The sequence below is a fragment of the Phyllostomus hastatus genome, unplaced genomic scaffold (genome assembly GCF_019186645.2).
Source record: "Phyllostomus hastatus isolate PE091 unplaced genomic scaffold, TTU_PhHast_1.1 phas_contig_283, whole genome shotgun sequence".
NCBI lineage: Eukaryota > Metazoa > Chordata > Mammalia > Chiroptera > Phyllostomidae > Phyllostomus > Phyllostomus hastatus.
In genome coordinates this window covers 8,633,228-8,648,016 of record NW_025333833.1, presented here as the reverse complement: position 1 = coordinate 8,648,016, position 14,789 = coordinate 8,633,228, and the positions used below count along the sequence as shown (strand labels likewise).

Genomic DNA, 14,789 nt, shown 5'->3' with positions numbered 1-14,789 from the left:
ACTGGGCATTTTTAAAAACTCTTGTTCTATTCCAGTTGTTCCAATTTTTCCCCATCGCTCTCCTCTGCCCCAACCCCCTCCTTTGTGGATCGAGTGCCGGCCTGTGAACTGAAAGGTCACCGGTTTGATTCTCAGAGCACATGCCTGGGTTGCAGGCCAGGTCCCCAGTTGCAGGCACGTGAGAGGCAACTCATCCATGTACCTCTCGATTTTCTCTCCCTCTTTCCTCCCTCCCTTTCCCTCTCTGTAGAAGTAAATAAATAAAATCTTAGAAGACAACTGCCCTGCCATCACTCTCGACCAACGCCCGCGCTTTTTACGTCTGAAGAAGCGAGGTACCGAGAGAACTGCGAACCCCACCACCACACACTCCACCGTGGCTGCACTGGGAACCAGAAGCGTCCCTTCCATGCTGCCAACCTGGACCGACTGCCCCTGCCCCACTGGGCTCCTGGGCCTCGTCCCGCTTGCCCGACCGACGGTGTCACAGGAATAACCCCTCGCTCTCCTACCAGTCCCCCTCCATGTGATCGCTGCCACCGGAACACAAACACGTCGTCATGGAGACCAGCTCCAAAACAAAACAAAATTCCACAAATCTTCGGTCTCACATTCCCCTCCAGCTACTGCCGCCAGATTCCTCTGCTACCCACCTCCTCCCAGCCCCGCGGAGCAAACTCCTCAAATACATTCTTTGTATCCGCTGTCCCATTCCCCCCCACCCCCCGCCATTCCCTCACACTGAATCAGTCCTTCCCCCCACCACTGCACCAAAACCAGCCCTCTTCCATCGCCAGACCCAACGGCCACTCCAAGGTCCTCACCTTATCCAGTGCATTAGCAGCATCTGACACAGGCTACCAATCACTCCTTCTTGAAACAGTTTCTTTACCTCACTGTGGAAACCTTCTCCTAACCATGACATTTCCTGTGGCGACTCCCCATTTTCCCAAAATTTAAATCTTGGGTGGTTCCAGTGCTTCTCATCTACGCTCACGCCTCAGGTCATCCTATCCAACCCACGGCTTAAGTGCTGTCTCTATGCTGATGATCACAAAATGTATCTGTAGCTCCACCTGCTCCCTTCAACCTGTACAGCCACCTCTGACCTTCCAGTCTCCCACAGACACTAGCAGCCACCTCCCACTTGTATGTATACAATGGAGCCTGCTCCCGCCCCGCCCACGCCCGCTCCACACCTCCACGGGAAACAGCATCTCCGGCACCTGACTCGATGCCACCTCTCTGCACTCGCCTCCTACCAGCAACCCCTCCCTGGCTCATGTACTGCCAACACTGACCACCCTGCCGTACTCCGAGCACTGACCACCCTGCCGTGCTCCGAGCGCCAGCAGGGCCTTCGCACTGGCTGCCGCCACTGCTCGGGGTTCTCCTTCCCAGACATCCACACGGAAGGTTCTCCAAGTCCCTCTGGGTCTCAAGCCAGCTGCCACTTTAAATTAGAGACTCTCTTGCAACATATTATGTGTAATGCTTCCCTGCTTTCCTTTTTATTCCACTTACTTTGCTTTATTTTTCTTCAGCGCATTCATCACTATTCAGGATACATCACTTATTTAGTTACGGGTTATCTCCTCCCAGCAGAATGCCGGCTAGCTAGGAATGGGCTGTCTCTAGAACTCACTGTCGTATGTTAGGCAATTACACAGTGCCCGGCACAGTGTGGAATATTTTAAAACTTAATATAAGCACCAAATACTTTATTTATATCAGTAATGGAGCTGCTACTAAATTAGAAAGAAATCTTTTCCATGCAAACACATGAGAAAGACAGTAACAATATCTTCAAGGAAAATAAAAATTAACTCGAGGGAAATATATCTCATCTCTAGACCACAATATAAATCAGAGTATAATTCTCTTCCCTAAAACTTCAAAGATGGAATTCATAACTATGTATTTATTATTTATAATCATTTCCATTCCTCCATGAAATTCGAATTAGGAAAATGGAATTAAGGCCATCGTTATTAAAAATAAATTTTAAAGTAGGAAAACCCTTCACCCAGGTGTTTCTAAAGTACAAATAAAATATAAGGAGGCCTGGAGTCCTTCCATAGTAATATTTTCCAGTACAGAAATCTACCCTGGTTTTCATGAGAAACATCTGTCTCTGCAGACACTGTGAAAAGGGAAAGCAACATTAGGCTAATTAAGAATAGTTATGCTTTAGTAACTAAAAAAAAAGAAACTTTTTACATTCAGTCATGTCTTTGTCATAGGATCCGAATACACTAATCCTTTGTACAAAATCTAATGAACAAAGTCTGTCCTCTTTAACATTAAAGAACAGTGTTAAATATAACCAGGCTTAATTAAATGTAAAATTTTACTTACATAAGCGTAAACAAAAATACCTAGGAAGCTTGAAGCCAGCATCATGTACTCAAAGACGAAAAATCTGCAAAGTCCAAGTTCACACCCCGTCCTCGCTGAGGCGACAGAACTGAGTGCGGCTGGCCCGGCGTCAGCGTGCGGGGCCACACTGCGTAGCACCACGCCAACACCCAGATTTTCACGATTTCTCAGGAAAAAACCCAAAATTGACTGACTGAAAAATAACGGAAATACCCTGGCTGGAGTGGCTCAGCGGATTGGGTGCCGGCCTGCGAACCAAAGGGTCGCTGGCTCGATTCCCAGTCAGGGCACAGGCCTGGGTTGCAGGCCAGGTCCCTGGTGGGGGCGTGTGTGATGCAATCACACATTGATGTCTCTCTCCCTCCCCACCCTCCCTGAAAATAAATAAAATCTTTAAAAATAATGGAACTCTAAGTCAATATACTTTTCAAAACTTAAAAAAATTTAGTTTTCCCTCAAACTTTCCAAAAGCGTATCTTTACATGACTACACAAGATTTTGGTACTTAGACTCTCCCATCAGTACACAGGAAGGGCTGTACGGTCCAAATGCTTAAAGAGGTTCGGCAAACTGACTTCCTAGAGAGCAGAAACCAAGCTGTACTTTACCCCAAAATTATCTGACAAGGCTCGTGAAACATTTACGGAGAGAGAACAATGTGGGTTTCAAGGAGCAGCATACAAAGCAGTCAAAAAACCCCCATCTATCACCCTGACGTGAACCGCAGTCACCAAGCGCTGCAGAAGAAGCTGCTACACCTCTCACCCCCAACAGCAGCGCCACCCGTTCACCCGCTCGGGAAGCGTCACTCACCGCCCAGGTCTTCGTCAGCCTGAAAATCGGGGCGCTCTGCAAGCCCGAGACCACTGCCATGAGCGCGTGGAGGTTATTCAACTCGTACAGTTTCTGAGGATTTAAGGAAGAGAGAAGGGAGGAAAAATAAGCAGCACGAACACAAAACAACGTGGGGTTCGCAGCGAGTGAAATCTGGGCAGCCGCAGTGTCCAGGGCTCGTCCCCTCGCTGCGGAGGCCTGTCTCTAGAGCGCCCCCTGTGGAACGTTAGGTCGCTTCTGGCGACAGCAGAAACCCCACGTTCTACCCTGGCACTGGCCGATCGACCTCTCGCTGGGTAATACACTAAGGAAACCAAACTTACGGCTCACATCAAGTTTACCAGGTTCGGCCGTGCACGCTGGAGTCCAGCAAGCAGTCTTCTTCCTTAAACGAACATGTTACCAGGCCCGTGTCTTGTGATCCAAGGTTCAAGAAAAGGGTCTGTGCCCGGGATCCTGATCTGGTTTCCTACTCCATACCCCCGCTAACTCCGGGCCTGGGGCTCACACCTGCTTTCTCCACTCCAGCTCAGCCTCCTGCTTCCTCTGGCCCGAACCCCCAGCCTCACGCTCCTCCTCGCTCTGCTCGGACACCCACCTGCTTCCCAGGACCAGACCTCGCTCTGGACAGTGTCCTTGCAGGACACTTGTACCGAACCACAGGTTCCGTCAGTTTGCCAACATACCTGCTTGACACGTACCGCTCGTTGTCCAGACTTCCTCATACTATGACATGCTTACAGCCCAATGGCCCTATCTAGAAATAAGTCGTTTAAAACTGGCCTCACCCCTCTCAAGAGACTCCAAGGCAAAAAGCCTGTTCTGAACATTAGAACTAAGAAAAGGGAAGGGGTTCTGTTTTTCTGGAAAACTCAGACTAGTACACCATCTTAACTCTGGTCTCAAAGTATTCCCATAAAGTTTCAAGAAATATGAACTCACGTGAGAAAGAAAATGAAAAGGAAAATGAAAAAACACAAAGAAATAGGAGTTCACAAATGGAGAACATCATCAGGTGTGGCCCTCAAATGAATGAATATTAACTATGAAGGCATTATCTAGAACGCAACGTAAAAGCCAAAGTTTTTAAAAATGTAAAACAAAGAGATGTGAAAGGCACGGCAAAAAGGCCATTACTTATCTAATTTAAGTTAGGAGATAGTATTACTGAGAGACACTAATTCCCAAGGCCAGGAACCCAAGGAATCCCAAGCAGAGTAAATAAAAAAACACACCCAGGTAAGTCTGAAATAACCTTTTATTTTATTTTGTCTGGATGCTTCTAGACAAAATAAAATAGAGAGAACTTTAAGAAAGAGGGATTTTTAAGAATGCTGCCAGAATGATTATTCATAGAAATTATGAACTGAAATCCATAATTCATACATATTATATATTAAATTTACTCCAGACAGATTAAATACTGAAGTATAAAATCAAAGCTGTAAAACTTTTAAAGTCTAATTAAGAAAACATTTTTGATATTCTCAGAGATTAGAGTAGGTTTTCCTAAATAAGATATCCTTAAATAAGACAATAAAAATTAAAGATACTAAGCTAAGAACATCTACATCAAAAGACAACATGAAAAGAGTAATAGTAAGACAAGTTATAAATAGGCAGATGTATGTTTTTTTCTGTTTCCAGAGAACCCTAACCATCTCTGAAAGAAGAGAAAGACCTGGCAGCTTTGTAACAAACTGAATATAGAAGGCAGAGAGTCAAAACAGAAGAATTTAAGAAACAACGATAAGACAAAAAGTTATGAATGTAGGGTTTGGGATAACTGTCTAACATAACTCAGAGTTTACGAGTCTGAACTAGAATTAAATGATTATTTGATGAGAAGGATAATAGCATATCGGATGGGCAAAACTGGGTGGTTTTGAGTGGAATATACGAGGACATAAAGAACTAACAAAAATACCAGAAAACAATAATGCAAATTCATAATCTATGGTGAAAAGTCACGAACTGTTATTAGCTAAAACCCAATATTTATCTAACTTACCACAAAGAATGTTTTTAGAAATTTTATGACACTTCTACAAAATATCAAATTTTAGAAGGCTAGTTCTGCCACCTAGTGCCACAGAATCTTAGAATACAATTGCTCCGTGTGCTCAAGGAAAACAAGCAAGAGGTGTAACTTACAATAATTGCAATTTTATAATAATTACAATGCTTAGAGTTGGTAAAATGGTATCCTCGTTTTACACCATCTTCTTTTATTCACAGGGGAACTAAGTTATAAGTATATTACAAGAATAATAAAGAATGTGGCTACAAATACACACCACATTTTAGTGAACCTAACATACATTTGGAGTTGTCACAAGTTTTAGTAAAATCTCGGTACCCTCTCTGGGAATGTCCCGTTCCTTCCTCCTCTCCAAATCCTGCCTGCCCTTGAGACCCACAGTCCACTCCCCTTGCTGATCTGCTGCCCATCCCCCACAGTAACTACGCAATGAGCGTATTTGGTTAACATCCTCATTCATACTATTCTTTTAAAACCAAAGTCACATCATTCCCCACAAGGTTGGCAGAGTTCTCTATTTCAAAAGTAAATAACCAATATGTATTCTACTCAATTCTACAAGGCTTTCTCAATCACTTGCAGAAGAGTCTAATATTTAAATAGTGGACTTTGCCATAATCCGACCTCTTTATTCAATCAAATAAATCATACAATGCAGCTATTCTCAGAAATGGGAAAAGATATAAAAGGGGAAGAATAAAAACAAATAAAGGAAAAGGCAGAGAAAACAAGCATCAGTTTAAAAACTGACTTTTATTAATCAGTGGGTCTTACGTTCTAGCATTAGAAAATAGTAAATTAAGTATCACAGGCAAATATTCACAGATTGCTGAGTAGCTGAACTCAAAATGAAAACCACAAGTTTTTCTTACCTTAGCAGTTTTAATATAGTGGCTCAAAACTTCTGCTCTAATTTTTAATGTTTGAGCATGAAGAATCTCTCTGACAACCCAAAAGCTTACCTGCAAATAAAAATAAAAAATAGTTGAATGGCAAGATTCTTTACTCACTTGGTCCAAATCAGTGACAAAAGCCACTGGGAGAACCCCCTACGGCTGTTTGAAAACCACACTTTCTCCTTCCTTGGATTCACCACCAGGACACAACCAATCTTCAAATGTTGCACACACGTCATCTATATAGACAGATACAGATGTGTGTGCGTGTGTACACACAACATAAAAACATCACTACTACTTTTAATTTGTAAAAACTTTTCCTTCAGCCCTGGCTGGTGTAGCTCAGTGGATTGAGCGTGGGCTGCAAACCAAAGCATCACAGGTTCGATTCTCAGTCAGGACACATGCCTGGGTTGCAGGCCATGGCCCCCAGAAACCGCACACTGGTGTTTCTCTCTCTCTTTCTCCCTCCCTTCCCTCTCTAAAAATGAGTAATAAAATCTTTTAAAAATTAATTTAAAAAAAGCTTTTCCTTCAAAAATAGAAACTTTTGGAAAGGAAAAGAGCTAAGAGAATGCAATAAAACCGGGTGATGCAAATGAACATTACATTAATACAGTTTTTTCTCCTGTACTGTCGAACACTCTGGCAGAACCAGGTAAGCTCGAAGAACAGATCCTGGAGCACACGCTACTGACAGCATGGCGTCCTGCAGGTACGCAGCCCCACGTTGCCCTTTGTGGACACCGAGCGGGATCCCGAGTGTGAAAAACCCCAAGTACGGTTTTCTTGGTATGAGCGAAATGAAATAAAATGTCATAAACAAAAACAAATGCGAGTCACTCTAAATGTAAGATTGTATTTTAAAAATCATGCAGTACTTTCTAATTCAATGAAACCACACTCGTGATTTCTTTTAAAGAACATTAAAAGATCATCAGAAGGTGGACTAGATCTGTAGGATGACTACGTGTCCGATGCTGGTGAAGACGGTCTGCTCATCACGCGGCGTGACATGTATGTAGCGTTTTAATTCACGTGCAGTGATGATAAAATCGGGGCACGGACTGCTGCTCACATTTATGCAAATCTAAAACAGGGTGCGGTTAGAAGTCTTAATGCGAAAGATAATGCTACTAACTCAGATTTCTTCACTATTTTTTGTGAGAAGTGTCAGATTTTACTTGCAATTTTCATCAGTAAACTGTCAAAATGTATATATTTTACAAATGCATGGGTGAAAGTAAAATGAACATATTTTATGAAGCCATCTTCCTATCTGTTACTATATTTAAGCTATCAATGGCAATAACTATCCCTGATTCTTATTAAGTTTACTTCTAAATATATCAAAATGTTAATTTTGGATATTTCAATAACAACCTTGGCAATTATCTGTGACTGCAATCTCAACTGCATGATCATTAACTTAATTAAATTGGATGTCAAACAAATACTAAGACAAATACTATGGTGATTTTAAAACATGACCACAGCCCTGGCTGGTGTGGCTCAGTAGACTGAGCGCTGGCCTGCGAACCAGAAGGTCGCCAGTTCGATTCTCAGTCAGGGCACATGCCTGGGTGTGCCAGGCCAGGTCCCCCAGCGGGGGCGTGCTAGAGGCATTGCACACTGATGTTTCTCTCCCTTTCTTTCTTTCCCCCTTCCCCTCTCTAAATGTAAATAAATAAAATCCTTAAAAGAAAAAAAAAAACCATGACTACAAATTCCTCTCCTCGAAGGCTGGGGTGGGAGTCACCTCTCAGTGAACTCGCACAGGCTCCCAAGCGCCTCGATGCACTGTGAGGAGTAAAGCGCTCGATGCTGCTTCCAGGGCCCGGGCACGCTGGGACGTCCTCCCTGGGCCCCCAGGCTCTGGGTACGAAGCCCAGTGACACTCACACCGCCATGCTGGAAAGGCTCAGTGTGGGTGCTCCCCAGGCGACGGTCCCCAGCCCCAGCTAAGAATACTGGCCCAGAAGGAGCCCAACGCCAAGAGGCCATTTAATAATTTTACTGGACTTCAAAGAAAAAAACTCTTTAGGCCATTGAGACAAAAAGAGACAGCAATCTTTTAGGAAAAAGAAAATTTAATTATCGTCAGATTTTTCAACAGCAAAGCTGCTTGCTCTGTCAGAAAAAAAGTTGAGTATATGGCAAATATAATTTTAGAAAAAGAAACTTTTATACAGAAAACGGGCATACTTGTCAATATGTACGAACTCAGGAACTATCGATCTAATGAGTCCTTCCTACGTAAGTAACCTATGAGAATGAGCTTCAGACAACCACAGCGGCTGCAGAAACATCAACATCAGGATGGGTACATGAAATACACACTTATTCACAGAGCCGAGAGTAAGTAAGGGTTAAAAGAGAGTGAGTGCATCATAGCATCTATATGCTCAGGTAATATTTAGCACAATTATAAAAAGCAGAGCACCTGCAAAGCATGCACTTGTTCGCGGCAGTATTACTGGTATTAGTAGTACCATTCGGAGCCCGTTAAGCAGGAGGACGCAAGCAAGTGAATCCCAGGGCACTGCACTGTGCCCTGTGTTCCTATGGGAACTCTCTGAACTGCCTTTCCATCTGTTCCAAGTCTACACTGGAAGGCAGAGACTGTCAGACTGGATTTGGAAAAGGAAGGCTCGACTACACGCTGGCTACAAGAGATTCCTTTTCTAAAATAAAGATGCAGACAGGATCCCCCTAAAAGACTCTAATTGGCTACTTCGGATGCCCTGTGACCTTCAAGGAGATTAAACGGAGCAATGGGATGACGAAGCGATGACGCTCACACAGGATCAGTGGTGATCTGGAACCAGGGAAAAAGCTCTCGGTACGCTGTGACATCTTTGACTGGACAACTTTTGGATTACATAAGAATAATCTAAATGCTTAAAATCTAGAGTCAAATCTGTGGGCATTGTAACATAATGTATTTATGGCAAAGAGAAAACTTTCATTGTGATGATAAATTCTAACCACCACAGGAAATTTTTGAAAGCAACGGCTATAGAGCTTAAATATGGAATTCAGTAGGAAGACAGGCTGGCCTTAAATTAAGCCCCTATTAATGATTCCATCTAAGTTTTAAAAACTCAAACCCATTTCGATTTAGGGACATAGAGTGAGCCAAGGAACCTAAGAAACCACTGGCTATAAACATACAGAAATGCTGGGTTAAAGATAACAGGCTGTTTCACTAAAGAAATGTATGTCTAACTGGAAAGGAAAATAAAGGATTTCCCTAAAGGCCAAAAACAAAGAAGAAAATAAAGGCAAAGCAGTAGTTAAAAGAAAAGATTTCCTTTCAGTGACAGGGGCTTAGGATTTAATACCCCTCCAAAAACGTTAAGGCAAGGTCTCCCAGCTCTGCCCTTCCCCCGCTGTGAGCATCCACGGGGTGGGGTCTCAGGAGGGCTCCACTCTCGGGGGGAGGTTTGCCAACACCACTCACCCACTGGCAGAGGGAGGAGGAAAACACAGCGTTCGTAGGAATGGGTAACCTGCCCTTAGTTGGATTTCCAGTTTAAATTTTCACTACACAGAAGTACAGATGCTCCCGAAGCAAAACATTGACCATACAGAACAGCCCTACGTCTGTGACGGCCCTGGGTACCAGCAAGGCAAACAAAAAGCTTCTAGGAAGGGATACGCCCTCACCCTAGGCAGCGGCAAGATGCCCACAGCTAGCGCTTAAACAGACTGAGATCTCCACCCAAAGTTGCAAAACGCTTAAGAAAACAAACCACTATGAATAAGGATCAGCAGAGATAACAGATTTAGTGCCCCAAGGACTATGGATAATAACAGAAATTGTAAAACAAGATGTTGAAAATGATTTAAGAAATTTAAAAAAAATGGCACTAGTGTAAAAGCATGGATTTAAAACATGTAACATTTCTGAGAATTAGTGAACTAAAATACAGACCTGAGAAAATCACACAGAATGAGCAAGAGGGACAGCATGTAGCATAAGAAAGGTTAAGTCAAGTAGGAGAAAAATGTGAAGTTCTCACAAATTTCCAACACGAATTCCAAAAGAAAAAGAGAATATGCAGAGAGTATTTGAAGAGAACCTGAAAATGCCCCAGAACTTATTTCTTTATGAAAAATTACATATTGAGGGATTATATGTCAGAAACTAAACATCAACATTTTGTAAGCAACTGCCCTGGCTGGTGTGGTCAGTGGATTGAGTGCCCCGCGAACCGAAAGGTCACCAACTCCTGGTCAGGGCACATGCCTGGGTTTAGGGCCAGGTCCCTGGCTGGGGGGGGAGTGCAAAAAGCAAAAAGCAACCGACCGATGTTTCTCTTGCCCATTGATGTTTCTCTCCCTCTCGCTCCGAAAATAAATAAAACCTTAACAGAAAGGGTTTACGGGCAACTCACATGATTAAATCTTCGTGTGAAGGCAACTGCATTTGGTGCGGAACTGTATTTTTCTTTTTTATTCCATCCACAACTTGAAAGCTCCTGGAAAAGTAAGTTGAAAATTAAATATAAATTCAAGAAACAGCCAGATCTTCTGGTCATATTAAGGGTTTCAAAACCTTGAAGAGAGTTGTACCCCTTCCTAGAACTGTGGTACCCAACAGGAATTTATCTAACCTTCAACCACTTAGTTAAATCACAAGAGCAAATCTCACTGGCTGGAAAGACGAGGGCAGAGCCACCCGTCTGTGAGAACACAGTGACCGGACTGCCGCTCCAGGGCACACTGACTGACCTTTCCTGGGAGAGGTCTGAATCCCAGGAGGAAGGACCCCCGATGCTGAGGGCTGAGGGTCCCACAGCGGAAGCGAAGCCAGTCGTTGAGCCCCATTCAGTCACTCAGACCTTCCACGAGCTTTTCCATGCCTCAGCCTCCCAGCTGACAGCCCACGACCCAGAGGGTCAGAGAAACCTCTGATAAAGGGGTTCCTGACCCCCTCCACCCCAGGGTCTGTCAACAGAGCTCGAGGGGCTCAAGAACTGGGATGTGAGAAAAATGAAATCTGCGTTTTACACCAACCACTAACTGAAATGACACTCCTTTTCATTGTAAATGCGGGCTACAGATTCCAGAAGCATCAGCAACATGTGTGACTTTGTCACTAATAAAAATCATGTATTTTCATATCACATTACAAGATAAATCAAAAACATCTATTACTCATCATTACTTTAAAATATTCTTTCACCTCTAGATCTTATTTATTACATTAATAAAAACACACAGATGGCGGTATGACAGTTTAAACTATTTTGACAAGTGTATTTTAATAGAACTTATTTCCTTTCCTTTAACAAAGGGTTCAGTTCCATAGGCTTCAGTCCTGCTGAAGCAGTCCAAGGTTCAAAATAAGAATCCTGCTGTTTCACCGACCACAAGAAAGAGACCAAATCTACACGAAGAAGAAAAAGAACGCAGGAAACCGAGTTACAGTGGGGAACAAGAGACAATGGCGAAAAGACAAACACAAAACCGTACTTATGACTCTCAGAGAGACTGATGGTGAGCATTGTTCCCATTCGGGAAAACCGGGAGGATGTAAAACAATATATCCAGAGGAAAAAAACAGAGCTTTTGGAAATGGAAAATAAATTTTAAAAATATACAGAAGAATTGTGAGATAAAGGTGATAAAATATTTTAAATAAGCTAAAAGTAGGAACAAAAATGTTAATCGTATGAATCCATAAGGGTAAAATCTGAATCATAAAAAAAATTTTAAGAGCTGACAGAGAAAATGGAGAAAAGTAACTTAAAAAAAAAAATTCATGAAAATGTCCCAGAACTTAAAGGACAAGAAAAGACCTATTATTAAACAGTTAAAAAAAAAAAGACTCAAACCAAGGCTGAGCATCCAAAAATTGGAGCACACTGGAGATAAAGATCATAAAATCTGTCAGATGGAAAAAAACCAACAAAAATGTATCACACAGAAAACCAGGAATGGGGTGGTATCGACTTGCTCTGTAGCAACATTAGAAGTTAAAAGACCACTGAAACAACACCTTCAAATGCCTAGAATTCTAACCCAACCAAAACACCCATCCGGTGTGGAAGTGCACGGCAGACAATTCCAGACACTAAAGCCGGAGAATCTTCCTTCCACGCAGCTACTCTCAGAGATCCAGGAGAACGTGTCCCATCAGAACAAACGAGCAAATTAAGAACAAGAAGGTGGTGGGATCCAGGAAGCTGGAAGCCAACGCAGAAAAAGAGCATCTGGAACCCCCACGTTAACAGCCAAGGGAGGCCCTGGGACGCAGCTGGGAGCGGACCGTAAGCGAGAACGCCGGTCCAGACGGTAAGGACCAAGAGGCCAGCGATTCTAAGAGACTTGAGTCTGAAAGACATCACATGGACACATTCAATTCGTTTGCTTCTGGTAGAAAAATCGGCAACAAGTACAGAGGAAGCTAACATAATTATTAGCTGAGGAAAACAGAACGTAAGCAACCACGGCTCAAGCGTGAAGAGTATGTGAGCCATGACTAACTTGTTCTTTACAGGGGAGCCACGGTTACCTATTGGCATCAAAACTGTGGCACAACCATTTGGGAAAAAGAGGAGAAAGTGAATTGTGTAAATGTAGGGGAGAATATAAGAGAGTGAAATCATCTTCTATTGGACACAGACAATAAATCATATCCAAAGCTGAAAAAAACAGAAATAATGGGCATTTAGAATTCTACTGGAAAACTGGACATAAATCCCACAGAGGAGCAGCTAAGAGACTTGGGTAGGGGTGCGGTTCCGGGGGGGGGGGGGAGGCTGGAAGGGTGAGAGCAATGGGGCGGGGTACTGCCATGTGACGTTCTCTGTGGGAACATCTGACTTAGACATGATGCATGCGTGTCTTCAGGGAAATTTTAAAACGATGCAGAAACTAACAAAAAGGGACGGACTGAGTCGGGGAGGACCGAGGAAACAGTTGTGACACTCCAAGACAAAAGCAACCTCCCCTCCACGAGGGCGGAGTCAGTGGATGTGGAAAAAAGTGGAAGAGCCAAGATATTTTGGAGGCAGGCAGGACTTGGTTGAAGGCTGGGTTCACGCAGCGTCGGCTGAGAACTCGGTGCCTGGAGCGCCTGGGTGCCCTGGTGTCGGCCAGGGCCATGACACGGGAGTACCGAGGAAAGATGACATCGCTCCAACACAGCTGGTGAGCAGGGAACGCTCTGAAGACAGGGAGCACTAACCTGTTGTTTTTTTTTTTAAAGATTTTATTATTTTATGTTTAGAGAGGGAAAGCGGGGGAGAGAGAGAAAGAGAGACAGACAGGCATCAATGTGTGGTTGCTGGGGGCTGTGGCCTGCAACCCAGGCATGTGCCCTAACTGGGAACTGAACCTGCGATGTTTTGGTTCGCAGCTCACAGTCAATCCACTGAACTACGCTAGCCAGGGAGCACTAACCTGTTTTTAAACCTAAAATTAGATGAGAACTTTCAAGTTTGAAATTACTGAAGGAAAAAATAACACGACAGAAGCAACTCCACAGTAAAAAAGAAAAAAACTGCTCGGTACTCAGCCTAGATGTACGCTCATTTCCCACTATCCCTTGGTACAGCCAAAAAATAGTTACTGGTAGATATTATATTAACATAGAATGGCATGATATGATGACTATACTAAAAAACATCCATCTGCTAGAAAGCATTTTTATTCTTCTTAAAAATCAAGGCATATTTATAATTATATAAAACGTCATATTTTAGGACAAGATTCCTCAATTAAATCCCTAAACACTGAATTTATTTTTAACCATACAATTTCCAAATTTATATTAATGCTATAATCAAAGGGCCTCCACCCAACTGCTGTTACATTTATCAAACCATCCAATGCGGCCGTTTGATGTGGAGTTCAAGCTCAACTACAGAGCTTTGCACGTAAGACGGATTTCATTTTCCTGCTGGAAGGCTACGTTAGAGAAAATGAATATCCTTGTACCTTTTCCGACATTTCTGATCATCTTCTGCAAGTGAGATCACTAGGTCAAAGACGATGACCTTTCTCAAGGCTTTGAGAGCCAACTGCCCTCTCAAAACCCTGAGTTATTTATATTACCACCACGCAACAGTCTTAGCAAAACTGGGTGTGTTTAATTCCTCTTATATATGTTAGTACTTTAACTTCCCTAACTGCGACAGTAATTATGTTGGTAAAATGTATTTGTTACATAGAGAGCAAACGGGGAGTGGTGGGGCTGTGAGTCACCTAGCAACCCACGGCCTAAAGCAGCCCCATGCAAACACCTTCCCAGGGACTTCTGTAAGAGACTCGGGGAGCCTGGTTTTGGTTTGTTTCTTTAAAGTAGCCAATGCACCTGACCTTTTCGGAGTGGTTTCATCTACTGACTCTGTGCTTAAAAAGTGCCCCCATCCCAAGACGAGATGCCTGAGCAGCGGCACTAGAAACGACGGTTCGCTCCGACTCCCAGACCGCTGTGCGCCAGGCGCCAGTCCACGTGCTTCGCACAGCGACCCACTCCATCCTGTCTTCATCCACCCGCGTCACTTTTATGGTAAATGAGGGGCCCGGACAAAAAAAGTACTGGCGACTTAGAGCTTGATGTTTTACATTAAACGGTTTTTTAAAGGTTTTTGAAAAATCTAACTCTTGAGCCATTTCAACAT

At 43.3% G+C, this 14,789-nt stretch overlaps 1 protein-coding gene across 4 annotated transcripts in view; it reads right to left on the bottom strand.

Moving 5' to 3' along the window:
- RALGPS2 (Ral GEF with PH domain and SH3 binding motif 2) overlaps positions 1-14,789 on the bottom strand; it is a 123,831-nt gene that overhangs the window by 62,241 nt on the left and 46,801 nt on the right. For all 4 annotated transcript variants that reach the window (XM_045838368.1, XM_045838372.1, XM_045838371.1 and 1 more), the window contains exons 5-7: positions 10,554-10,637; positions 6,127-6,216; positions 3,193-3,285 (exon numbers count right to left, since the gene is read on the bottom strand). In XM_045838368.1, the coding sequence (XP_045694324.1) occupies positions 3,193-3,285; positions 6,127-6,216; positions 10,554-10,637 (267 nt within the window). The remainder of the gene's footprint in view (positions 1-3,192; positions 3,286-6,126; positions 6,217-10,553; positions 10,638-14,789) is intronic.